General features: G+C 45.4%; 2 protein-coding genes across 5 annotated transcripts; both read left to right on the top strand.

The window, feature by feature from the left end:
- Positions 1 to 632: 632 nt before the first annotated feature.
- On the top strand, positions 633 to 2,547 carry aqp4 (aquaporin 4). Its single transcript, XM_037276522.1, has 5 exons — positions 633 to 808; positions 957 to 1,368; positions 1,444 to 1,608; positions 1,706 to 1,786; positions 1,931 to 2,547. The coding sequence occupies exons 1-5, from the start codon at positions 720 to 722 to the stop codon at positions 2,150 to 2,152; spliced, it is 969 nt and encodes a 322-aa protein (XP_037132417.1). The 5' UTR covers positions 633 to 719; the 3' UTR covers positions 2,153 to 2,547.
- Positions 2,548 to 7,571: 5,024 nt separating this feature from the next.
- Positions 7,572 to 16,415, top strand: LOC119137299 (BTB/POZ domain-containing protein KCTD1). Of its 4 annotated transcripts, XM_037276519.1 has the most exons (7): positions 7,572 to 7,818; positions 9,175 to 9,322; positions 11,347 to 11,734; positions 12,485 to 12,663; positions 13,814 to 13,958; positions 14,642 to 14,947; positions 15,987 to 16,415. In XM_037276519.1, the coding sequence occupies exons 3-7, from the start codon at positions 11,495 to 11,497 to the stop codon at positions 16,149 to 16,151; spliced, it is 1,035 nt and encodes a 344-aa protein (XP_037132414.1). In that variant the 5' UTR covers positions 7,572 to 7,818; positions 9,175 to 9,322; positions 11,347 to 11,494; the 3' UTR covers positions 16,152 to 16,415. The 4 variants fall into 4 exon arrangements, with proteins under 4 accessions (XP_037132414.1, XP_037132415.1, XP_037132416.1 ...); XM_037276520.1 differs by lacking the exon at positions 9,175 to 9,322; XM_037276521.1 differs by lacking the exons at positions 9,175 to 9,322; positions 11,347 to 11,734 and having other exon boundaries at positions 7,583 to 7,818.
- Positions 16,416 to 27,429: the final 11,014 nt, after the last annotated feature.

Raw genomic sequence — 27,429 nt, forward strand, 5'->3', positions numbered from 1 at the left:
GACACAAAGATGATTTCATATGCTAACGTAACCACACATACGGCCTTTAGTACATCAGGCTAGCGAGTTACAATAGTTAAATTCACTTTAAAACTTTGTAATAACTTAACTTTGGGTCATCAAAAAAAAACTTTAGCGGGTTAAACACATTTAAAATATAGAGAGAGCATCGACACACCTGCATGTAAAGGGAGAGTGCTGTGAGTATGACTACTTGAGTGACACTCGGGAATTTTATCAACGGTAAAACACCACATAAATACCTACGCATGATACGCTTGAAACACGGCACCATGTGTCGTTTAGTGATCTCCTTTAAAGCCCAGGCTGATGCTTACTGACCTGACCCACCTTTAACAGCCCATTCGTTTCTAATTTCAATAAGAGTCTTGGAATACCAACTCTCATACAGCACGAGAACGCACCAGAAATTGTAGTTCAGATGATTCATTTTACCAAGAAAAATTATTCAAATGTAGTCTACGAAATGATATAGGGAAATAATCGTGCTTCCCAAAATGAAAAAAAAAAATGCTTTCTTTCATTCCTGTGATTTTCAAACCTTTTATACCAAATACCCCCCCCCCCCCCCCCCCCCCCCCCCACACACACACACACACACACAAATTTCATCATGACCAACATGTGTTAAAAAGCTGACTCCCTGCTCCTCCCTGACTCCTCCCAACTTGCTCAGGCATTAGAATTTGTGAGAGGTGATGCCAGACGTGCAATCCCAAGGCACAAGAAACGGAGCACGTTCGAATGACAGAGTGGCCATCAGCTCTGCACAACCTGCTACTGCTGCGTAAGTACAATACGACTTGTCATTATTGTCGTCGACAAAAATATTGAGCTCCTAAAGGTAGTGGGAGCAAACACCAATTAGGACAAAATACATCCACGCATTTGTGTGCAGATGATTGTAAATCTTTAGCGCATTCTGTTTGTCACAGGACAATGTCGGGAGTGGAACAATTAAAGACCAAGGAATTTTGGAGGGCCGTAGGTGGCGAATTTGTAGCCATGCTCATGTTTGTGTTCCTCGGCGTTGCCTGCACCATCGATTGGGCGTCAGCTCCAGCAAAGAGCAATAGTACAGCGAGCTGTCCGACCCAGTCGGACCGCACGGTCCTCATTTCGCTGTGCTTCGGCTTGTCCATTGCCATGCTGGTTCGGTGGTTTGGCCCCATCAGCGGCGGACACATCAACCCGGCCGTCACGTTGGCGATGGTCGTGACCAGGAAAGTGACCATCATCAAGGGGGTGTTCTACCTGCTGGCCCAGTTAGTCGGTGCAGTCGCAGGTGGCGGGATCGTGCGCCTCTTCTCGCCCTCCTACTTCCGGGAGAACCTGGGCGTCACCGGGGTGAGGACTCTGGATGTCATCTTCTTCATTTGTCTTGTCCTTTAAATTCAAAGCAAAATCTTTGCGCTTGCTCAGTTGGGTAAAGATGTCTCGGGACCAATCGGCCTACTGGTGGAGCTTGTCTTAACGTTCCAGCTGGTCTTCACCATATTTGCCTCATGCGACCCCAAACAAACCGACCTGGGCGGATCCCCTGCCGTGGCCATCGGCACGTCCGTAACGATTGGTCACTTAGTTGGGGTGAGTATTCACCATCCAAACATTGCTTGCACCATATGATTTGCCCTCTGCGTTCGCCATTATTGTGCTGGGTAATATCGGCTTTTCCGCCTTGCAGATTCCTTTCACAGGAGCCAGCATGAACCCCGCTCGTTCCTTCGGCCCATCGGTGATCGCGATTAATTTTAAGGATCATTGGGTGAGCGTGCTTTATGACATCCCAACATTTCCTTCAACTTCAGATTTTAAAAACCATACCATTAAACATAACGGTGTGATTTATTTTGTGATGTATGGTGTCTTGAGATGTTCCAAAATTATTATTTTTTGTCTCCTGCTCTAGGTTTACTGGGCGGGACCCTTCCTGGGCGCCATCATCGCCGCACCCCTGTACGAGCTCATCTTCTACCCATCTTCCGGCAAACCGAGTCCAGGGCGGGTGATTCCCAAGGAGCAAATGGGGGCCTTCAAGGATGGGATGGGCTCCATGCAGCCGGTCAAGAGGAAGAGGAGAACGGAGCGAAAAGACCCGCCGCCAACGAGAGAAGTGCTGTCCACTGTATGACAATCCAATGCACCGGAGAGCAAACTTTAGGACAGAATTTGGTTTTGGACAGTTTTTGGCTTTCAGCTCGAGCCACCCCCGCCACCCCCTTTCTCCTTATACCTCCCATGCCTTCAGATAATTCCTCCTTGAATGCGTTTTCAGGGTTTGTGCACTGAACAATTTCGATGACATGTAGCTTTGCTAGCAGCAGAGAGACAGTTTGCAAACCCTGAAAATTCTCTCCAAAAGCGCTGAAAAACAAAAAATGTATATGACAATAGGCTGAGAAACCTTGAGTTATTAATTCTTGCAGTACAGAACGTCCCTCAAATGAACGAGATCGTGTAATTTTGCTAATCCAATCAATGACGCCATTGACCGATGTGCAAATTACGACATACCGATGACTGGCTTTGCAAAAAGTGCCGTTTCTTTTTGCATAAAATGCAAACTCTATGCCGATCTTATCCATCAGATCAGTGTAAAGTCTAATTTTCAGTGCATAGGTTTATGCTATCATGGGAAATGGACTGTTTGTAAAAAAATGGTTTTACTTTTTGGAATTTACATTAAGATAATTGTACACTCTTAAGAGAATATATAAATTTCTTGCCCTGGTTACATCATCTAAGATGGATGAATCCGTTTAGCTTTTTATTTGGATTTAACTGTATCATTGTCAACTGATCTGGAAATTGGTGCTGTGAATTTTATGTAAGATGTGATCAAGTTAAACCAAATGTATAAATATATGACACACTGCTCATACAATCAAAGACAAGCAGATAAATAATCTTTTTGCGTTATCGCTCCACCTTAGATGATTTATGGCCGAGTTCCAATGTATCATTTGTTGCTCATTTCCACTCCGACTTTATGACGTCACATGACCAGGACTATACTGCTAACCCCACAATACAAATTGATGAGCTCATCCATTCCCTGCACGCAGTCTAAATGTGACAACAGCATCACTTAGCGGTCTCCTGTGTCAAATAAAAACTGAGCTCAAGTGTTTCTCCAGCAGAGGGCAGCCAAGAGCTGTGCAATTTCCATTGTTTCCTGAGACCGAAGTACTAAACCCTGGTGCAGCAATACAAAAAATTCAAATCACCTACAATTTTTTTTGTCATTTGCAGTGCACCTTTGTTACACTGCAAGAATTCCTATGAGGCTAACACCGGCTAATCTTGTAATAATCTTTCTTGTGCTCATAGGCTCTATGATGACATAAGCAGACCGGATTAAACCAGCTTCACTTCTTAAAAACAATTGTATAGAACTATACAAAAATCATACTGTATATGCATACAGCTTTTGAGCATGAGCATTTTTTTGTGTAGGTCATGTCACAGCATTTCAATCAGATTCAAGGCCATACTTTGACCAGGTCGTTTCAGAACCTTCATTTTGATTTGTAAAGATCTTCAGAAGTTGAATTCCGGGTGTCTTTTGGATCGTTGAACATAGCTGCTGCGGAACACAAGTGCGCTTCATCTTGAGGTCATGAATTGATGGCCAGACATTGTCCTTCGGGATATGGCCCATCAATCCCAACAAGTCATCCAGGCCCCGAAGGAGCAAAGCAGGCCCGGACTATCAACGTTACTACCACCACCAAGTGTGACTGTCGGTATTGTGTTTATTTTTCTGAAAGAAATCAGAAAAATCCCGGAAATATGGTCAATTTACTCAAGGCGGCTTTGGCCGGGGGCATTTCCCCAACTACAATATTCATCAAATTGAAGCGAACAAAACAGTTTTTCTAACGCTCCCATCAAGTACAGACTGACTTCTTGAAACTTGACAATTCATTTGCATTTGCAATTTCAATCCCCAGCGTGCTGCAGAAGGGGCAAAAGATAAAACCCACACCTTAAAGATCATTAGCAATTAATATTTGTGGATTCGTGGAGGAAAAACTGCGTTAAACACTCGTTCAATAATTCATACTATAAACAAGAAAGTCTCCCACTTCCTTAATAATTTAGACGTAAGCTAATGTTGATTTATTCAGGAAGGTTTGTGCCACAAGCGCCGCCCGGAGTGCCCACATTTGAATTAAAGTAGGACAGTAGCAGGCGAGTCTGTAATAACATTTGTATAATTTTATGATTGCTCGCGGCCCAGTTCATTTCCTCCTCCAGTAGCTGCGTGAAATTGTTTGATTCCGCAAAGTGCCTTGAGTGAGATGCTTGCAGGGAGGGGCAGGAACAGGATGGCGGGCTGACGCCGGGTTCTGATGCTGTCACACACGCGCGCAGATAAGTACCATTGCCGTCACCGGGCTTTGTCACACGGGCACGCTTAATAATTCACGCCGTCTTGAGAATATGATTGATTTTTGCTCTCACTCATGATGAATATTTGGAGGGAATGCATGGGAGAGGGTGTGGGAGTGTTCATTAATGACAGCATCACATTGGATACGTTGGAGCGTTTGTCAAGATGGTCCTGCAGTGAAAAGCCCGATAATGGCATTCACAATATCGCCATTATCCATCAAAAGATGTCTATTTTGAAATTTAAGTCATTTGATCATTTTAGAGATATTCCAGATCATGATTGTTGTTTATTGTTAGATATAGATTTTTGACTTATAATTTGGGTTGGAAATGAGCATTTTGCACTTTTTCCAAGTCCTCATTAGTTAGATCAAATAAAAAAAGTTTCAAATAGACAATTTTGTCATTGATATTCAAATGATTCAATATACAAATATGAATAAATTCGATTTGTTAATTTTTTTCCTTTAATTTGATATGAAAAATATTTTGTCTCATAGTATGGATAGAAGATGTCAAACTCAAGGTTCGGGGGCCAAATACAGCCCGACATTATTTTACGTGGCCCGCAGAGACAATTTGTGCGTCAACTTCATCTAAAATTACATATTGTCTTCACTTTAAAAAAAAGAAAGATATTTCTGGCAATTTTTTATTCCCATTCTAAAATATTTCAACAGTTTTAACTAGTTTCTGATTTCAAAACAGTTTGTTGTGTAGCCTATCCACAGATAAGGCGTTGACATGGCCCTCTGAAGGAAACTATGACTACAATGAAGCCGGCGACAAAAATGACTTTGACACTCCTGGGATGGACAAATAGACAGAGCGATGGATAGTGAGATGGACTCCAGACTGCGTTGTTGATTGCAACTGCAAGAATCCTTTGTGTTAGCAGGCACCTGCACCTCTGTTGTTTTTGACACAAGAAGCGAGGTTGCCAAGTGCTGATTGGTTTCCTCGGGGCTTCCGACTCGCCACCCCGCTCGTTCCTCTCGCAATTCCTTTATGCAGAGCAGCGCAAAGTGCACTTTGATGAAACACATTTGTTTGACTTAACTCTTGGCTGGCCGCGGCACGGCGCCCGCGTCTCGGAGGCCTTCTCGCCGCCCCGACAGCTAATGAGAGGATGTATGTACAAGTGCGCCGCTTGACCGCGGGACTTGTGTTCCATTTGGGTTTTCGGTCTGCGTCGGCGTTATTAGGGAAATCTTTATTATTGTTGTAGCCCTCAAGTGGGGCGCGTGTAACAGGATTACATTTTATTGGAGCCTCCCAGCAAGCTCCCCCCCCCTCGCCCCCCCTTCCGTCTCCTCTCTTCCCCTCACTGTCACGTCCACTGTCGGGGTTGAAAGGGCGCGCCGCTTGTTCCGGGAAACTCATCAACTTCCATCCATTTATTTTCTAGAGTACTTATCCTCACAGGTTGACTACAGTCCTTCTAAACTGGATTTAGGGAGCGAGGCGAAGAAACCGTCAATAAGTTATTATACGAAAACAATGCATACTAGGTTTTTGGGATATTTCCATTTTTGAAGTTGGATCTATGCATTGTAATTTATAGCAATGACGTTTCGAGGGGAAAAAATTCCACCTCATGCTGAACTTCACACTTCAATAATTATAACAAATATTACCGTACTTGAAAATGTTTACTTGCATGTCTGGTTAAAAACAAATGAGTCAAATTTGATTATGGGTGCAGATAGCTGCAGATGTGTTTTGCTAATTGAACTTGGCTTGCTTCCATCAACCAATTAGAAGATGAAAAATGCTAATATTATTCATTTACTGCTTTAACTGTCTTTGTTTATTAAATATCAAGGTCAGAGTTTGACTTTATGTGCCGCTGTGGTTATTTTTAAAGTGCTCTATCAATAATGATCAGCAAGGCTAGCGTCAATTTAAAATCTGACCGATTGTTAATACAGGTTGGGGGCCCAGATTTCCCACTGATTTCATATATTAGTGATGATGGTAAATTGAGATGGTTGATAAAGGAACGTTAAGCACCGCAGATCACAACTTAAAAGAAGTGTCGTGTGGACCGGCCCTGTTGGACTGGATTTACACGTGCATGCGCACACTCGAGCGTTTGCATGAGCAAAGATACAACAAGAAATGCCCCCCGGGTTGTTTACCTGCCAAATGAATGACTGCACAAAAAGTGGACCTTCTGCCATCTACCTGTGGCACTTGCATTGTTTATTTTAGGCCCAGCTACAGCGGCGTACTGGCATACCGATGATCGGACGTCTGTAAACGATTATCCTGGCGGGAAATCCGAATCCGAAAATGGTGAACGTATGGGATTGAGATGGCCTGCGGGCGCGCTGTGCTCACGGTGCTCTGTCAGACTAATGGCATCAAAATGTGTGTGTGCATGTGCGTGCAGCCTCCGCATTTGAGCCTCTGCTGAATCATGTGCCAGCCGCAAAGCTCGAGGGCAAAAAACTTTTAAGCCTTGGTGTTACGCTCCCCACGTGGGACGTGAAGGGCTGGCGTATTTCCTGACTTGTTTTATTGAAAGTCACCAAACTTGCCTGGATTCAAGCCGAGAACTTCAGAACTGTGAGGCAGATATGCAAACCATTTGGACAATATGTTTCATATCCAGCGATTCAGATACACTTCTTATTGCTACAAAACAAAAAGACTTATTACAAAGTAATTCACTTTGCCTCCATCTTGCTGCATGGCTGAACATTTGAAATGAGCTCTCACACACACACACAGACCCCCCCCCCCCCACACACACACACAGACGCACACACACACACACACACAAGCCGCAGGCACTGATTCAGACTTGATTGCAGGGGGAAAGAGTTTGAAAAAAAAAACTTAATAGCGACCAAGTCATTCTCTTCATAGCAGAAGCCATTCAACAAGTGATTGAGTGAAGCAGTTGTATTTGATAGTGTTCGAAAAAAAAGAAGAAAATCAAAGCAACAGCAATCTATATAATTATCATCAAGTGCTTTTTTTCCCCCATGCCTGGCAAAATAGAAACACTCCATCCACTGGCTGCAGGCAACGTTCCATCAAAACTAATCATAACGATTAACATCACTGCTGTGAGACGCCAGGCAGGCTCTTTTAAATTTACGGGAAAGAAACAGATTCCTCCATTTGATTGTATAAAAGGCAAAAAAAGAAAAAAGAAAAAGCCATGGTTGCATGTTTGTTTTTTTCCCTTACACTGGGAGGCACATGAGCTAATTGTATCCTGATCTTTGCCTTAAGGGCTTGGGGAGCCCGGGAGCAACTATTCTCTCCATTTTCTTGTGTCTACCTTAGCCAAGCTATTGCCTTTCTCGCTGGCGGTAGCGAGAGAAGAAGCAGATAGTGGAAGAATCACTTTTTTTAAGCAGACAAAAACTGACTTGACTCCTCCAGGTAAGCGCAGATGTTTTTTTTTCTGGCTTTGGATCGGGGGTGTCGTGGAGGGGGGCGCAGCGGCTTTTACGCATGTGCCGGCTGGCGCACTTTGCAACTATACGTTGAACCGCTTCCTGGCGTTTCCGCAGCCTCTCGGGCATTATTCACGTTAAATCCAAAAACACGAACACGGCGCCGGGTCGTGTCATGTCATATCGCGGAAAACGTGCCTTTTAAAAATCCCCACCCACCCCCAAAAAGAGTGCGCGCCGACTACAGCGCCTCGTATACGCGTCCACGCTCGCTAAACTTGCTCTGAACTGACTCGAGTCTCCTCAAGACTATTTCAAAAATATTTTCGTTTTATTTTCGGGGTGTCAACACGCAGCCCCACTTCCTGACTTCCTCAGCTTCTATTTGAAAGACGCCATTATGGAGTATTTACGCCCCAGGCGCTTTTCCCTTCATTCTCTTCGAATGAGACACGATGTACCTTTTTAAAAACGTAGAATAGAGAAAATCGTCCCAGAGAGAATAATCAAAACATGTTTGCATCTTCTTTTTTTTTACGACGCGTAAAATGGTCCCAGCATAGTTGATCAAGTCTGGACTCATTCCTCTTAATGTTAAAGAACACCCAACCCCAAAACTGCACGCCAGGGCTATTTATACATTCGAAACAATCAAATAGAACATCTAAAATATTTTTTAAAAAAACACCCGTGTGCGCTCAAGAAGCCTATTAAGCCATATATGTGGAAATGGAGGCATTTGAAAAGAGATGCCGTGTGACCCCAGTAGTGGCCACTTGGTGGTGCTGTTCGAAAACCACAGCATCATTGCAGGCTCTCTGGTTACTCATGACGGCACTGTTCAATGCAGAGAAGACTCTTAAAGGGCCAGCTAAGTGCAGGGAGTTCCTAACCTCACCTAACCTGCAAATAAATAAGTCTGTAATAGCATATATTGACAAAATACACTGCAAGAGTATCTGGTTCACATATTTGAGTTCTGTCATACATGAGAAATGTGACAAACATGATGCAGTGCAGATTTGTAACCACATCAAAGCAAAAAAGTTGGATGGCAACATTTCGGCGGCAGAAGAGTAAATAACGTGATGGGGTATCGGTTTTCGTTTTTTGACTTAAGCAAGCCCAACGTGTGCCATACTGAGGACATTTGAGACAAAATGGCCACGGGGCAAGAAAACAGAGACAACCCATTCAGATTATGTAAATACCACTCTGCCTCAGTTTCCACTGCATCTTAATGCTCTGATCTGAAATGCTAATTGAAACATGGAAAAGCTGCATGATGTTGACGCCACACTCCGTGACTGGAAGTTGACGCTGTGCGGTTTGCTCCTTTGAGGACAGGAATTGACAGAAGGCCTGGTCCGGCTTTTGAGTTTCAACGGTTCTGGTTCTGATTTGTTCCATTAACTATGGAGCAGCGTGAGTCCATGAGTGGGATAAACAAGCAAATACATTTCGAAACAGGTTTTCGAAGCGTACAAACAGTAAGTCTCATTCACCGACCCTGACAACGTACCATGAATTCAGAAGCAGCAGCATAGTTCATCGAATCAAAAATGTCCACATGAAGTCACGCTACCCCATGATGAAATATCGAGGAAATGAAAAGCAGTTTTCAGCATAAGCAATGAACGAAGATTAAGTAGCTACAGCAAATGTGACATGATCTCACTTCAGTCTCCAATTCAGGAGATACCAATTGAGGACACGAATGCAAATGAATGGCGAGAAGTTGAATAAACAACACACCGGCAATGCAACAAAGGACTTCATCAAGCCTAATTGTCTGATGTAGTACCAAGAGTGACATGTAGGAGGTAGCAGAGAGTCACAGGGCATCCAAGAATTGGAGTAGTAGAAGAAGAAAGTATCAAACTCCTTGTCTTGGGCCTTTTCTCATTTGGATATCGCTCCGTGTCTTCCAAAGGTATTTAAATGTGAGGTGGTTGCAGGTGCACGCTTGAGCGTAGCTCCACCGACTCAACAGCACTTTGCGCTCCATTGCTACCGCCCACCCACCCGGCCTGCATCCACTTCCCTTTCAGCCTCCTATTTTCCATAATGCCTCACAGATTTTACACTCTATCCACCTTTGCAATGACAAGGCTTTGAGGAAATCCAATTCCAGCGAGATGTTTTCAGAACTTAACTCTCCACGGGCGCACTGCACTCCTCGCTCTCCACACGCAGGCAGCATCATCCGCACAAATTAGTCAAGGAACAAATTACCTGCATTCTGAGTGCGATCCCACGCACTTTGCCGGCTGCCTTACACAGGTCGCCTTTTGAAGAGCAGCCATGTGATTTCTCTCTCTCCCTCACTCACTCTCATTTGCCCCGCAGCTCCCCTCTGCCTTCTGCGAGGGATCCTGGAGTTGAATTTTAAAACTATGCATGGCTGCCGCCTGCCTGCTTATCAGCGCGTGCACAAATGGCATGCAAATCAGAGCGGGATCACACAGCACATTGCGGGCCCGCACTCAAAGGCAAGCTTAATTGCTAATTGGGTAGTCTCGGGTGTGAAACTCACACTGCCAGTAAGACGCGCCGGTGTGCATGTTTTAAGGCCACCGCTCCAAGTCATTATTTTCAATCGGAGTCTTATTAAAAATCGGTGTAGCCACCACTCTGTATTTTCAGTACGACAGACCGCGAGACTTATGACGGGGGCTGAACCATTAATCAAATTCAAATCGACAGTGAAGTGCAATACAGACTTCAAATCTTACATGTGGTCATTTGGCCCCAAAAAATACAAACTTATTTTCGGTTGGCCGTTAGGTTATACATTTATTTGATTTATATCACGTCAGAACTAGTGCAATGAACATGTTGACATGTCATTGTTTTGATATAGTCACACACTTTTTAAAAAGAGCTGGGTCTGAAGTAACCTAATTTAGATCAGAACGGGTTTCTGAGTTGTTTCGTACAAAACAACCAATTTCTGGGGCTATTTTTGACCAGACTGTTTTTTGAAGGTAAAATTGGGGTTATTACTGACTGACACTCGTGAAGCTTGGAAGGGGATCTTTTTTTCTTTTTAATATTAACTTAATGCATTAATTGAAGTACTGTACAGTACAGTAGATGAATAAACTACCTTTCTCACATTTTTTGTTTTCTTTTTGTTTTACAAGTGTCAGCATCAACATCCACGCTCCCAGTGCATCTCGAAATAATCTTTTTTGATTGTTGAGGTTCTCCATCATTACATTATGCGGGTGTGCGCGCAATCGCGTGTGTGTTTGTCGAGCATCATCGTGAGGAGGGGCAGAAAAAAAAAAGAGGGGGGGGGGGCACAGGTCAGCCATACAAGAAGAAGGTGGGTGGGGGTCTTCAGAGCCGTTTTTGTGAAAAGGAAGGGGTAAAAAAGCCGGTCTGGAAACAGGATTGGTTTGCCCGTGAAAATGCGACACTCGTACCTGCTGCCGCTGAAAGAGCGACAGCCTCGAAGAGCCGCGGGCGCTGCGATGCTAATGTTGTCGGGGGCTTTGACTTCTCCCAGCCATTGCGAGCGAGCTGCTCCGCCTGACAGCCACGCTCTCCCCGCGCGTCCTCCTCCTCACATTCGAGCCGACCAAAAGGACGAGAACGGACGAAAGAAGACAAGAAATCTAATCTCGTGACAGCAAACCAAAAAAAATAAAAAACAAATGGACGAGACGGATATCATGGACCTGACGCATCAGAAGGCGAGGAAGCGACCGCGGCCAATCACCTCCGCGGACGAGGCGGCGGTGCACGCTCCACTCAAACGAGCGCCGATGCGGGCGGCCGAGTGCCGGGAGACGTCGCTCATGTACGCCGTGCGCGGAGAACCACTGCCCGCCGCCTCGCTCAAGCAGAATGACCACTCGGTGACCTCGTCGCCTACCAGCGTCATGCCGGCGCAGGTAAAAGCTGCTTTTATCGGCTGAGGGGGAGGAGGGGGGTCACTGGTAGTTAAGGTTCAATTGCTTTCTGGGTGGGGGGTTTTACGCATGATGGTTTGTTCTTGGGCGATCCTGACAGTGAAGCTTTAAAATCGCTAGTTGTCAACTTTTTTTGTCCTACCCAGTGTGCTGCTAATGGTGTTTTTAGGTTAAGAGGAGCCAGAGTCTTATTACACCCCCCCTCCCCCCTCCAACAAAAAAGAATAAAAAAAAACATTAATTTGCTTTTTAGCCTGCAGGGGTTGAGTGCTTGTGGATACTGGCAACATTCAGGTCAAGGTCGATCTCTGAACTTATTTCATTGTCTTATTCTTCCACGTGATTAAATGAAGGGCAGCGGAGCGGAAGTCGTGGTTAGCATGCCTGCCTCACATTTGAGAGGTTCTGGGTTTGATTCTTGCCGCAGGAGTTTGAATAGATACTATACACAAGTCATTATGTGGCAAAAAGTATCTTTTAAAAAGTCATACTGCATTTTGCGTCGATATAAGTAGGCATTATTTTCAGCACAGTACACTGGCAGAGCTAGGGGGGGCCCGGGGGCACTGCCTCCCCCAAATATGTTGTGTTAATGAGCACATCTGCCTCGTAGTTTTGAGGTTCAGGGTGTGAATCTGGGCTCTGGCCTTCCTGCGTTGAGTTTGCTTTGGCTCCAGCTCCAGAAAATGAATTGCAAGACTAATCAAGTGCAACTTCAATGTGTGCCAACAGGACAATCGCTCCAGTATGTCCCGACCCATGATCACACGCTCGCCGGTGTCTCCGTTGAGTAACCAGGGCATCCCCACGCCGGCGCAGCTCACCAAGTCCAACGCACCGGTGCACATCGACGTGGGCGGACACATGTACACAAGCAGCCTGGCCACACTCACCAAATTCCCAGAATCTCGGTGAGTTACTCTGTGTTGTTCGACTGGGAGGCAAAATGGAGAGTGCAACCAACCAACCAACCAACCAACCAACCAACCAACCAACCAACCAACCAACCAACCAACCAACCAACCAACCAACCAACCAATTCCACACAACTAACAAAATTCAAATATTTACAAATTATTGTTTACTTCTGTCACTGCCAAGGGTTGACAGTCCCTCAAAAACGATTTAAACGAAAAATAAGAATTGGAATCTTGGACCTACAGTGTAAATCTAGTCTAAGATGTTGAGCGCAGGGTGCGGACAAAGACAACGGGCTTATTTGGACAGATGCCACAGCAGCAGCAAAAAAAGGCCAAAGGGCATGCGGCCATCTGGAGACTGCGAGGTCGCTGTGGGTGACGTGCCCGAGGGCGAGCAGCACACCGCCTCGGGCAGAGGGCGACCAGCTGGCCCTGACCTCTCACAATTTCTTTCTTTTCCTTGATTATTCCACTAAATTGTCTTGCCTCTGCACAATCGAGTAAAAGTGAAAAAATATAGCTTAACATAGTCGGCGTAAAACTTTTTTTTGCTATATTATTTTAATGAATGTTAACACGCATCCAAGGAACATAACATGCATTGACTGACGTCATGTTGAAGCAACTGCACAGCTTGGTTCTGTTGTTGTAATTCTGAATTGCAGCATAGGGGGCGCCAAAAAAGGTTACATCCTCCAGCTTTAAAAATCCTCCATATCTTGCCTCGCTGAAATTGATCTCATTCAAGTTAGCCACTCCATACTTACTCCACTGTTGGGATGATTGCAAGACTGGCTTTTGTTACCATGACAACCAGGTAGTTACCCTGAGTCATGTCGCTAGACTATCTTCATGTGGGAGCAAAGCAAAGCTGTGAGATATTGATGCAACCACAAAGAATATTAATGCAAGTGTGCATGATGCGTGAGCAGTTGCTCAAAAGTGGCTCTGGATCTTCACCCAGCCGAACTGCTTATGTCATGGGTGGAGAAACAGGTTGGGACAATTGAAAACTGTAGGATTTTCAATAATGTGTCCCAACTACATGCCATCATAAGCGCTATGCTAAATCGAAAGAGGCCCTTTCTGTTCCGACGCTGACACTCTCTTTGCTTCCAACATGTCTCCTGTCACCGCACAGAATCGGTCGCCTCTTTGATGGCACCGAGCCCATAGTGCTGGACAGCCTGAAGCAGCACTACTTCATTGACAGGGACGGACACATGTTCCGCTACATCCTCAACTTCCTCAGGACGTCCAAGTTGCTCATCCCAGACGACTTCAAAGTAAGCCCAGAGAAAAACCTCATCGGCCACTCAGCGCTTCTGCAAGTGGGCGCGCGCGCACAATAACATGCGCCTTTGGCATGTTGGAATTGCTGCAAACATCTTCCAAGCAAGGGTCCCCACTGGCCAAAGGACGGACGATAGGAGGAGAGCAAACAATTGGTGGTTGTGATACGTGAATAAGTAGTCCTGTGTGCCGAGGGTGAATTACACTACATGTGACCCATTAGTACTCCTACCGTTCAACTCTTGTGCAACATTCAGTCAGTAATTATTTGACTTACCCCTCGGGAGAAAGCAAAGACGCACATCATCTGATAGATTATCCACACTGAGGCTCCATCAGCGGAAAGTATGTCAGCTAAAATAAGCAAAGACAAAAGACAGGCCCGAGTCAAGCGGCGCTGAGAACTCAAATGCACTCACAGGCCCAGCGGTGCTCTCTGTTGAAGCGCCGCTGTTGCAAACCTCGTAACATGCGTACATGACTCATTACGTTCGAATATTCTAGTCTTAGAAATGGAATTCGAAAGTAGGAGTTTTAAATTTACAGTGAGAAACCTAGTCACGTTTTTTGCTGACTCAAAGGTTTCACAGACAAGCTCGATAAATAAATACAACCTAGCTATTCATGCTAAGCGCGCTGTGTGTCTCTGTGTCCTTGACCCCCACCCCCCCACCAGGACTACAGCCTGCTGTACGAGGAGGCCCGATACTTCCAGCTGCAGCCCATGCTGTCCGAGCTGGAGCACTGGCGCCAGGACCAGGAGCTGGGTCAGGTGTCGCGCCCATGCGAGTGCGTGGTGGTACGCGTGACGCCCGACTTGGGCGAGAGGATCACGCTGAGCGGCGACAAGGCGCTGATCGAGGACGTCTTTCCCGAGATCGGCGACGTCATGTGCAACCTGGTCAACGCCGGTTGGAACCACGACTCCACGCACGTCATCCGCTTCCCGCTCAACGGATATTGCCTCCTCAACTCTGTCCAGGCAAGAACGATGCGACTTGTGACCCTAAAATTGACACCAAAAAAAATGTATGACCGGATGGCTTTGGCGGAGGCCTACTTAACAGTGAGCAGTCAGCTTTTCAGCGACTTAAGTTCTCGTCTGCTACATTATTGAAGGATTGGAGGCATATGTGAATAGATTTGGCATTGATCTGGACAGTCTGAAAAACACCCCAAAAAAAACAACAAAACCGCCTCTGAAGTGAGTGCAAGAGAGAAAGTGAGCGTGCTCCCTGGCAGTTTGTCCCCAGGCGGGGCCCATAATCCTGTTTGGTTATTAAAGCACGCCGGCGGTGGATGCTGTATCTGCGGCTAATGGAGGCAGGGAAAGATGGTGAGGGAGGTGGGGGGGGCTGCAAGCAGTATGGGGGACCTTTGTAGTTTCGGCAGAGGCTTGGGCCTGGGGCTAGGGGGGAGAAATAGGGAAAACGGATGGGGGAGGGGGGGGGAGCGTCCCACACTGAGCCAAGTACTGGAGAGAAAGCCACACTGCTCCCGGGGGCCTCTTCGATGGAATGTGATCCTACAGGCCCCCGGGACACGTCTGTGGATGTCTGCGAGGCGGCGGGCTCGCAAACACGTAGGCAGACCAACACAAACGCACAACGCACACTAGACAACAATGGACGTGAATACGAGGCAGAGACTTTCCGATGAAAGTCTCGTTGAGATTCCAGTCGGTTTTTGGGTTGCTCGACAGCATATTGCGAAGAGACTCAAAGTATTTTGTGGAGGACTCTAAATTGTCTGTAGGTCACTGGTGGAGTGTGAGAGGGTGAGCCCCCCCCCCCTGAAATATACTTGGACCTCCCAGGTGTCAGGCCAGATCATTGACTTTTGGGTGTTTTTCAATTTTTTCAAGATTTTTTTTCCACATCTGGTGCATCTTCATTGGTGACTTTTGGGGTTTTGTAAAAGAAAAAAAAAAGTGGCTCCCCCTAAGGAAAAACAAGCTAGGTGTGAATATACAGTAAGAGCAAGTTTTTGTTTTTATATATTGTGCCCTCTCTTCGTTTCAGGTTCTGGAGCGCCTGCAGCAACGAGGCTTCGAGATTGCCGGTTCCTGCGGGGGAGGCGTGGACTCGTCCCAATTCAGCGAGTACGTTCTGAGGCGGGAACTGAGGAGGACGGCTCAGCGAGGAGGACTCAATTCCAATCGGATAAAGCAAGAGCAGCTAGACTAGAGACTCTGCTGGACTTTTCCGTGCTCTGGACTCTTCACGTTTTTTTTTCTTCACTTGTTTTGACTTCTTGTTGATGTTTTTGTTTTCTTATAAAATCATCTACAGAATAAAAAAAAAAAAGAGAGACGCATCTGCAATGGAAAGATTTGCGACATTTGAATTAGAGATTGCGCGGACATTTGTGATTGTCTACCCCCATAAAACGCGAATGAGAAAGATTTATATATGTTGTATCCCGAAATAAAGTTTGTTTTAAAACTTTGAGCCTACATTAGGTTGAAATGGGCAGCACGGTGGTGTAGTGGGCAGCACGTGTGCCTCACAAATGGCTCAGGCCTGCATGTTCTCCCCAAAAGTCAGCTTTGGTTCATTTTTTGTGAGGGAATTGTCATTTCACTACAGCGGACGTCCTCGTATTTCATTCATAAATATGACAATAGTGGGGCACAATCCCTCTGAGAGCTGGGAGACGGTCGTGTTTCTTCCCACACCGGCGCACACGCCCCCTTCTATCCGCGTAGTCTTGCTAACGAAAGAAAGCTCCGCCCATTTGCACAGTTCGACTCCACTTGGCACTTGAAATGACAAAAAAAGGGCCCCAAGTGTGGTTTGGCTTGTGCCCGCCGCATTAGGGAAATTTAAGTATGCATCATAGCACTCGCACTAGCGAAAGTGCTGGACTTTAGGTGTCAAGCCAGGCACAGATTTCACAGTGTGAGTACTTCCTTGAGGTAAGGAAACACAGACAGAGGAGGCATGGCAAGGGGCCATTAAAAAATGATTACAGTACGATCTTCATACAAGTACGATAAACGTCGGTGCACCAGTGGCTGCACGGAGGCCTCCTTTACTTAGTTGCAATGTCGCTAGTCCTGTCAGCTGCGCTTCCACACAATCCCTGCGGGGCCCCCGAAAAAAGTGAGAACTCACACAGTCCTGTCATCTTGTCTTCATCCCTCATGGCAGAATCGCTACTTTTCTGTGGCGATCTGCCGCTTGATGCTACGCTACGTCTCCCTTTCAGGCCTCTTGTGCCCTAGTTCCACCCCGACCCCCCCTGCTTTTTTTTTATTAATTTTTTTTAGCTTGAGCCTCAACCTCCAAGGCTGCAGGTTTCCCTTTGCTCTCAAATTCACTGGATAGTAGCTGGCGAGCAGATCAAACTAAAATATTATCCTTTCTCAAAAGTAGGCTACAATATACACAATTAAATTCACATTTTGGATGGCGCTTTGTGTGTGGAGGAGTGTAGGGAGAGAAGAACCCACAACACAAGTTAAATGCTAACATGCTTAAGAAGGTGATCAGGAGTCTCCATGATGATGACAACAATATTTTAAAACTCCTATAATTTGTTGGGTATAAGAATGAAACCAACCTGTCGTGAAATGTGATGGAATAAAGAAGAAAGGGTCAATCGTGTCTGTCTCTGGTGATTATCTGAAGTCGTCCATAGGCGGAATAGCGCCTGGAGAAAGTGAGCGGCGCGGTGCAGGGTCAACGGATGGACGCAGTCAGCTCGCCATTATGTTACACAAAGTCATTTTAAACATCTTTCTCCCTCTGTGTTGATCTTTAGTTGAGCTCCACAGATGTGTCCGACCGTTATTGAAATTGCCACCCTCGGCCATTTTACAACAGCGGGATGATTATAAATGTAACCCACGGCGAAGAAAAGCAAAAAAAAACAACAACTCCCACACGTCTCCCGTGCCATTTTTCTTTTTCCTCAAGCCGCCCTTCTGTCTTCCCCCTGCCTCAGCCTCAGGGGTTGATTTCAAATTTTCAAAGACAGTTGAGAGACTGAAGACTTAGAAATATCGTTCTTTTAATATCACGACTACAGAATTATTTCTAGCGGAGAAATTAGTGCATTAGCGTGATGAATAAATGTCTATACAGACTTTGAGCTTGGAATTTTTTTGTACTTTGATGACTAGTGGTGAGATAATGCCCCCCAAATTGACACTCTCTGTTTGGATAATGTGGAGGGAATAAAAACTTTGTGCTGCTGAGTTTCAAGCACAAGAAAAAGCATTGCACTGTATTATGAGAGAAAAATCCTAATAATATGAGAATTAAAAACTTGAATAATATGAAAAAGTTGTGGAAAAATAGTCTTAATATGGGTAAACGGGCAGAAGGGGTGTTTGCGCCGTTGTGGGGGAGAACGCAGCTGACTTGTTTTCTATCAATTCCTTTAAATTTAGCGCGGAGAGAGCGGCGTACGCTCGCAAAGTGCATTTCAGTGAGAGGATCTCCACTTGCGGGTATTGTAAAGATGGCCGCCGGGTCCAGCCCTCGACCGCGACACAAAATGAATACCCTCATTAAAATATCTCTGTTCAAGCGACGGATTTGAGGTAAAGCTCGCTTCACTTTTCGCTTATTGTTTTTACCGTTGTCAAAAAAGTCAAGGCTGGAGTCGAGGCGCGCTTGCAGTGAGGAGGTTTTTCCGAGCCGGGGCTGCGTCTTCCCCTGCGGGCCCTTTGGCATTGACTGTACGCTCAGAGTGTATCATTTATATTCTACTCCAGAGGTAAGAGGAGAACATGCGATTGGGAAACAGCTCAAACACGACTCGCCTCGTGAGGCTCAAGGCGTCAAAAAGTCAAGCTTTGTCTCGTTTTTGCCAAGTTCGTGCGCGACTTTTCCATTTTTTGGCAGATACTTTTTCCCAATACATGCACGCTGCATTTTACCGTGGTGGTGCAAAATGGCTGAGCGGAGCTGTGATGGAATTTGAGCAGCAATGAAATCTGGCCAGCCTTTAAATGCCATAGGTGCCTCACTCTAACCTGTATCGAAAAAGCCCACCGGGCCTTTAAAGCCATTGAGATAATTGCAAATGTATCCTTTGGCGCAGAAAAAAAAAAAAAAAAAAAAACAGCAGTCGCCCTCACTCATTTTCTCTCTGCGCCTTCGTCCCATGGCTGACAATTAAGACGGGATACCTGGCCTTGATTAAGAGGTTACATTTCTACGGCGGGAGCCTTTCACGCGGGGCGGACCCGAACCGCTCCGATGATTGCGGAGTCCGCCATTCAAGAGCCAACCATCCATCATAGCGCTGAGGCCACCGGCTTTATTATAATACAGAGGACAGACGTGCTCCCGGGCTATGTGGGACACAATAGAGGTCTTTCAACAGACCTATAAATACATGATCTGTCAGGGCCGGCTGTCCTGGGGGCTCTCTCGGCAACGTTTGAGCCCCGCGGTCGGCCATCACTTATGCTAAGATATGCGCGGCGGCCCTCGGGCTGAGGCTAAGGCTCGGTTCATTTCAGCCCCTCATCAACCACCACATTCTACCTCCAGCCATGAGAATAAATAAGAACAAGATAAAAAAAAAAAAAAAGGGGGGGGGGGGGGGGGTCCTTCATTATGACAGAGAGCAAAATTCTACTAAACAAACAAACAGTGAGAGTCCGCCATGCAAGGAACTTGTTTTGTTGTGTTGTCTTATTCATTGCGTCTTCCAATCGGCTTCCGGCTTCCTCAATTTAGTTTCGTTACTTTTTTGTTTAGTTTGACTTTTTATTAATTTAGTACTTTTGTCTTGTTTGGATATTTTACTTTTTTTTCCCCCCATACATTTGGAGAAATATTTTTTTGAGATTCCTGCACTCCTTGCCTCACTGCTTTCCTGCAAAACTTGAATCAATACGAGTGCCTTAACTTATGAGTTGAATTCATTCTGTGACCATTTTTGGTTTTCACTACAGTATTTGATGCTTAAATTTTTACTCGCAACATCAAGCAAAAAAAGTTTAAAAAAAACAAGCGAGTGATGCATTCAAGAGGAACATTACTTTCTATTGCTGCTTTGCTACATGCAATAATAAATTTTATAAGCATATATCCTACGATATGCAGTTCTTTGCCCTCCTCATTTATCTCAGGTGAGCATCTCCTTCCACTGTTGCCTCCTGGCCAAGATCAGCAATCTGGAGGTTGGGCGTGTTCTTTTTGGAGATTAGTCTGGATGTAGCATGCTCGAATAATAAACAGGTGAACATTTTAGCTGTGCATAATTCTCTATCTGTGTGCCACCTTAATGTATGAAAATGCTATTCTTGCTCGGGGCTTAAAACCAGCAGCAGATTATGTCCAGGCCACGCTGAGCGGAAAGCCAATGACGAACGTTAGCACTAGCGCAACAATAACCACTGGCGCGGCGGCGGGTGGCTATTTATCATAACCTGAATTATTATTATTTGGATGTTTGGCTGGTGGGAGGGTGCCACCGTTAGTTGGCGGGCTGGATTTGGACAGTAAGGCTGAAAGTTAGTTGCTTTTGGTGGACAGCGTCGTAAGTGCTCGGCTGGTAGCTTGATGGTTGGATCTTCATAATTCCTCGAGAAGTGAGCAAATCCTTGTGGAACGACGCAACCGGGGAATGTGAGGCCTTGACTGGCCTTGAGGCTGCTTGGCTGCAGAGAGGTCAGGAGGGCAACAAGAGCAGAAGATCGGAGGGGGCTGGGGTTGATGAGGAAGATCTTTGCTGATCTTGGCTTTAGATTAGCCTTCTTCTTCTTTGGTGGAAAGCCTCTGCGAGGGTTTCGCAACCTGATTACCAGGTACGTTTTGAACAAATATGTGTTTACTCTGGGAACACTTTACTCAAAACATGTGTGCAGATCCACTACGTTTGTATACCTACCAGCCTGGGGGGGCTTATCCCAGTCCCATTTACAGCCGATGCAGGTGAGGGCGTGTGTGTGTTGGGGGGGGGGTTAATAATAGCTGGTATTGTTGCCTTCAGATTTTTAGTCCCTCAACTAACCCGCAAACTCCTCGCACACAAAACACTCCCCGCCCCCTTGCACCAGTCTGATTCAGCCCACGGCACTTGCACACTCCTCCAACTCACTTCTTCTTCTTCTTTTTCTTGTTCCCCCAGATCTCTCTTTGCCACAGCTGCAGCCTCCTGGCTCGGCCCGCAGCCTTCAGCAGGCTTCCCGGCTCGCTCTCCTTCTCCCCTGCAGCAACAAAAGGGAGAAAACAGGCAAAGGAGGAAAAATAAAACTTCAGGCACACCATGCGAGGCCATCTGGGTAATCTTGTTCAAAAGGCTCGAGGTGATAGCAGCAATTTACACAGGCAAAAAGAAGGAGGGAGGGAGGTGGGGGCTTATTTCCATACCTAGCAGCCTGGAGGAAATGCAATTGAATAAACCAAGAATTAGAAAAGAATTACAGCAAAACCAATACGGAATATTCAACATTAGATCAATTTGTCCTTTTCAGCCTCTTCCTAAAACAAACACGCGCATTGAAATATGCTAACGTGACATAGAGTCAACACACATGCCCAGACACACACACATCTAGGGGGGGGGAGGACAATATTTGTGATGAAAGCAAATCAAACTCAAATCCAACATGTTAAAGTCAAGTTGATTAGTGTGAAAATGTTAAAAAAGCGTCTTGGGCTGGCATTTCCCACAGTCAAAACGATATGCTAATTTGCAACTTAATGGCTGAGGGCAGCGTTCTTGCTTATACAAACCTTGAAAACATGCGGCTGTGCTGATACGTGCGCCTTTAATTTAATGAAGTAAAGCAGCGGCAGCCGCAACAAAAAACAATAAATGCCCCAATTAAAGAACAGGCATGAAGAGAAGTGTCTATTTCCCGCTTGAGCCCCTGCGGACATATGTACCCGAGCGTGTCTGCACATTTATCCGCACGTACGAGCATATGCATCGTGTGCAGCCCATAAAAAAAAAAAAGAAAAGAGTCCTGCCTTTCACATTAGCATATGTGCCATGTTGTGGGAGATGCAGCTTATCTGGTGGGAGATCCAGGCTATGTGTTTATGGCGCTTTCTCTGAGGGGGGGGGGCAGACATGTCTGCGTGCATACTTTATCGTATGTGTGCGGCGCTACGGCGTTACTGTATAATTAGTGCATCGTGTACGCCGGGGCTGACGCGTGTCGTTGGAGCATATTGAGCGTTAAAAGCAAAGCGAGGATGTGCCATCCCGCATTCTTCGTCTCGTCCTCGCCCGCCCCCCTCTGCGACTGTATGTCATCTGGCCTTCTTCGCACCCCCGCGGGCTACAAGCCCATCAGGCTCGCTATGCTCCAATGTGTCCCGACAGACCTGATGTGATCTGAGTGGCTGACGGGTTCGTCCCTGCTGCCCGCTGTCGCTTTCGTTCCACGCTTCACTCATACGCGAAGACCGACGAGCGCACGACCCGATGCCGTCCGATCAAGTTTGCGGCTCGGCGGCGGTGTCGCCAGCAACGCTGTGCGGGGAGCTTCGTCTTCAAAATTTGGTTTGAACTGTGTGAAGGGCTGCCGCAGGGGGGGTAGGAGTTACAATGTGTACGCTCAAAAAAAAAGAAGATTTCTGGTTTGGATTGAAAGAAAAAGGCCTGTAGGTTTTTGCAATTTGGAAACCCAACAAAATCTTGGCAGGTTTTCCTTATTAGGGTCATCTAACAAAATGTGCTGTAACAAATATCTCACTGCTACTTCCTGTGTCTTACAGGAAGTCAAGCCCATAATTGCTTTTACATCAGAGCGTTCAGGAATGAGGTGACTAGCATGTAGACCGGATATGCTAACTGTTAGCCTAGCTTCTTCGAATTCCTCATCTCCAACTACTATTGTCCTCGTCGTGTGTGGTCTCTCAACCGGTATACTGTACGTGTGCACTTTGTCCATGCTTCAGTGCTTTCAGGCTTACACAACATTTTTTCGCACCACTTAGAGAACAAAAGCTCATTGTTTTTTCAATCACTGCCAAGACACAAGTCCAAATTTTAAACAGGGTCTGAATACGCCTTGCTGTGTGTGCGCTTCGACTTTCGGCATGCAACGCGAGCACGTGCTCGGATGTGAACCTTCAATTTTGCAACCCTGACGGAGAGAAACAATACCCTCTTGGTTCAGTAGCCATTTTATACAAGCACACTCACACACCCACAGAGGCCTGAGGGGATGCAGTGCGAGTGGGGGTTGGATATCGTGAGACGAGGGCATCAAACTAGGGCTTTGGAGACGCCGAGCTGCGCCAACCGCAAACGTACGAGTACAGCGCGCGTGCGCGTGCACGTCTTGTGCGAACGCAAATTCACACATCTGGTGACACACCGAGGGAGGGATAGCGAGAGTTTATGGAGGCTACTTTGAAAGCGGTCGAGTTGCTTGCGAGTGAAGGACGACGGTGCCTTTGCCTGCAGGGATCATTTCAACATAATTGTTCTTCTGAAGGGAAAAAAAAGAATTAAAAGGACAGTGAAAATGAGGACGCTCTGCAGAGTTCAAATATTTTAATATTTTTCAAATGAAACTTCAGGAAGAGAACAAATAGCCCCGAGTTTCTAATCAATTATTAACTCTATAGACTTACCCATTGGAAAATTTAGACAATTCTTAACACTACAAAATTGCTGCGAACTATACAATGACATTTTTATTATGTAAGAAATTGCAATACATTTTGACTTTATAATCATTTTCCCACTAATATAATAATAACAAAATGGAAACCATTTCATTGATTGGTTTCAGTTTATTTTTCCATAATAATACTTCAATTTAAAAATAGAAAATTATAGTTTTACATCAAATAACCTCCATTTAAATTCAAATCAATATAGTAATATCCTTATGTAATTATATATTTTAAATATGATTTAGTATAATACATACTGCACATTCCACTATGTAATATTCTAAAAAAAATAAAAATCCCAGCAGCTTAATTCACAGGTTGGCTAGGAGGAATCTTATGCTTCCGTTGCCTTATAGTGAGGCTTGTGGTGTCCATTTTGGCTCAAGTTGGAGAACCCAAAAATGGCTCCCGCAAAGGGCTTTGCTTCGCGGCTCTTATCTCACATTGAGGTGCCTCGTGTGACTCACGTGTGACCCAAATGAAGCACCAAAAGTCTTCCAAAATATCTCCCATCACTGATTTAGCTTTGAGTTTGCAGCGTACAAACCTTTTCCACATGAATTCTGGCGCAGCCGCACCGCTTCAAGATGACACATCCGCTTGGTCATTTTTGACATGATGTTTTGACACTGTCAAGTCGGGAAAATTCTTCCTCGCAGAGCCCGGGGACATCGCCGCCATTTTGAGGGGGCACATGTGACCCTTCGCGCCGTCTGCATTGGCGCCAAACAGTAGGCGGGCGGGGCGGGTCAGGAGTCACTCGGGCCACGTGACGCAACCCCGGGGGCGTCGTCGGGAGCGACAAGGAAGCCCAAGAAGCAGAGAGAGCGGTGCAGCCGCGAGGCCCCCGTGTGGAAGAAAAAGAAGGTCAGCGACCACAGGAAGCAGTGTAAAAAGCGCCCCTGGCTACTGTCCTTAATGAGAGCACATCCCCTTGGGTGCGTATCCCAGCAGCCCCCGCCGCCGCCACGTGGAAAAGTCCAATCTATACGGAGCGCCGCGGGCCAGCCACAGCAGCCATTTTCATGGCTCATTCTCCGAGCCAGGAGCCATCTTGTGAGGTAAACAAACCCAAGTACAAAGACATGCGCGCTGCCACTCGCCATTCAGATGTTGGCGTTTTTCTTTTTTTTACCCTTTGTTTCATTTGGAACGTCTGGAAGTTATTCACTTTTTCTTGGGATGGGGGGGTCAAACTTGTTGCAGGTGCCCTCAGAGGTCTGGTTTGAAAGTTACAACTACGGACGGTAAAAGACTGTGGCTACGACGTGAAAAATTGGTACGTACCTTGGGTAACATTGGTATGCTATAAAAATATTCACAATGAATTTGAGATCTTGAAATATCATTCGTTTTTATATCTTTTTACAAATTGTATTCGTTTTTATTTTGGCGACAAAATGGATGGATGGACGGACGGATGTTTTATTTTAGTTTTGTTTTTATTAGGTTTAGTATTAGTTTGATAGTTTTTTTTTTAATACGTCGATTTATACTTAGTTCGTTGACAAAAATATTTCTTCCATTTTAGTTTTAATTATTTCATTTTGTTAACTATAGAATAAATATAGAATAACCTTGGATATTACTTTGGCCCCATGTGAAAGGTCCAGAAGAGGCTGCTTAAATGCCACTTGAAGTTAGCATTAGCGACATGCTAGGTATTGTTTTGGGGGGGCGGGGTTATGTACCAATATTCACATTTGCAAAAATGGGTCAACAACTTTGGTTTTCTGCCAAAAGAATGTCACGAGCCGTGAGGTTTGCTAGCCAGAATCAGAAGCATGTCTCCTGGTCAGAAGCAGAGCTGCGCTGTGTTGTACGTATACTTCTCGTTGCCACCTAACGCCTACATACGATTATTATAATTTTTGGAACGCATAACAAAAGCCAAAAAAAGATTGCTGCGAGCATAAAATGACTTGGAGGGCCGCATCCGGCTCGCGGGCCTTGTTTGCACCACCTTTGCTTTTGAGTGTCTTATGTGGGTGTAAACAAAACAACGTTTGACAAAAAAACTATTAGATTGGGAAAATTATGAGAAGGATCGCCCCCAACACCACCCAGGGCGTTAAATCTCATTAACGGCTTTTTCGATTCCTTCTTTCAATACATTTGTTAAAGTGCCAGGCGGCGTTCAATTATCAAGCAGGCCTTCTCACCTTCAAGACACGGGCCGACGTGGAAGCCCGCGGGGCCCCGGAGGGGCGCAAAAGCACATAAACACACATGCATACTTTCTGTGAGTAATGGGCTCTTCGACCATTTGTTTGTTTGTTTAATGCTTCCAACACAAAGCGCTGGGAGGTAGGGGGACCAGGGGGGGCAGGCGGGAAGGTTGCACTGCGGTCCTGCACTTCCCCACAACTTTGAAATAAACTAAGCGTGCACATGTACAGTCTCAAGTTGATTAGAAAAACCTCGAGGCCACAACGTGCCCTCATCTTTCCGACATTCTCAGCTCCCGAGCAGCTGCGTGGCTTTCGCAATAACAACCAAACAATCCCCCGCCCTGCCCGGCCCCGCCTAAAGTTCTTCCTTTCAACTGTTTCCAATCAGCACTTTGCCTACGGGCCACAGTGGCCCTGAGGGCGAGAACGTTTTTCCAAGGCTGTGTTTGTTCTGGAACCATTCGCCATGCCCACGTCCTCCTGGCTCCAGGCAAGGCACACGGCCTCGGGGCGCTGAGGCGTGACCTATTTGGATGGAAACGAGGGTGACACCCAGCTCCCCTCTTCAGGCATGTACAAGTACTACAAGTGACTCAAACATGGACTTTAAGTCCCTTTAAAGTGCGAAGAAATCTGTCGACTAAATTTGCTACACCACATACAACACTGTTGTTAACAACCCTGCAATATTTGAACAATTACCGCATTTTTCGGACTATAAAAGGCACCTGATTTTAAGGCCCAGTCTCAATAAGGGGTAGGGGGACAGAACAGCAAATGAGTCAAACCTTATTCAACTTCAAGTTAACTTCCATACATTAGGCAGCCCTTAGTATAAGCCACTTGAGCTGAACACACATCCTGCTCAACTGTCAACTGTCAAAATAAAATACCAATACTACAACCTGAAAAAATGGCTGCTACATGAGCTAGCGTCATATAAGTGCTTCAAGCCTATGTCGACTAGAATATTAGTTATATTAGAATATATTATATATAATATAATATAAAGGGTTTTTGTGAGTGTGCACACTCGCAGCCGACAAGGCCCTCTAAAGCGGCCATGCTAATGAACTATCTGTTAAGTTTAAATAAAATGGATGGATAGAATTAAACTGTCTAAAATGTGACTTTTCATTCCAGTGTGCAGAAGGCAAATATGAACAAACAGCTTTAAAAACAGTGTGTTGTTGTGATTGTTAAAGATGTGTCTGTTCCTGTTTTAAGATGATTCACAGGGAGGCAGGGTTATATTTAAAAAAAAAAAAAAATGTTTTAGCTGGAGGCAAAAATGTATTCATTCCTTTCCTTGCCCTTTAGCAGCTGTTGTTCATTTCCATTTGTGTGTGTGCGTGTTTAACGTCTGGTAAAACTGCCGCATGCATAACCTGGTGTACTTTATATGCACCCAAATGTTTGTGAGACGTGATATTTGCACGAGGGTTGGTTACAAAGAGGCGAATATGGAAATGTTTCTGATTTTACTGCATCACCAAAACGTACTCTGGCAAATCTGAAACTTTCTACGAGCTTCGATGCAGCGTTTTAGGGGTTGTCAGCGAGAAATGACTGAAATGAATGTTAAATTATAAAATATTATTTGAAAAACTGTAAAACTTATTTGAAAATAAATAAATGATGTATTTATTTTTGATGTACATTTATGTCCCTATGAAAATCCTAGAATATATTTA

Source organism: Syngnathus acus, chromosome 17 (genome assembly GCF_901709675.1).
Source record: "Syngnathus acus chromosome 17, fSynAcu1.2, whole genome shotgun sequence".
NCBI lineage: Eukaryota > Metazoa > Chordata > Actinopteri > Syngnathiformes > Syngnathidae > Syngnathus > Syngnathus acus.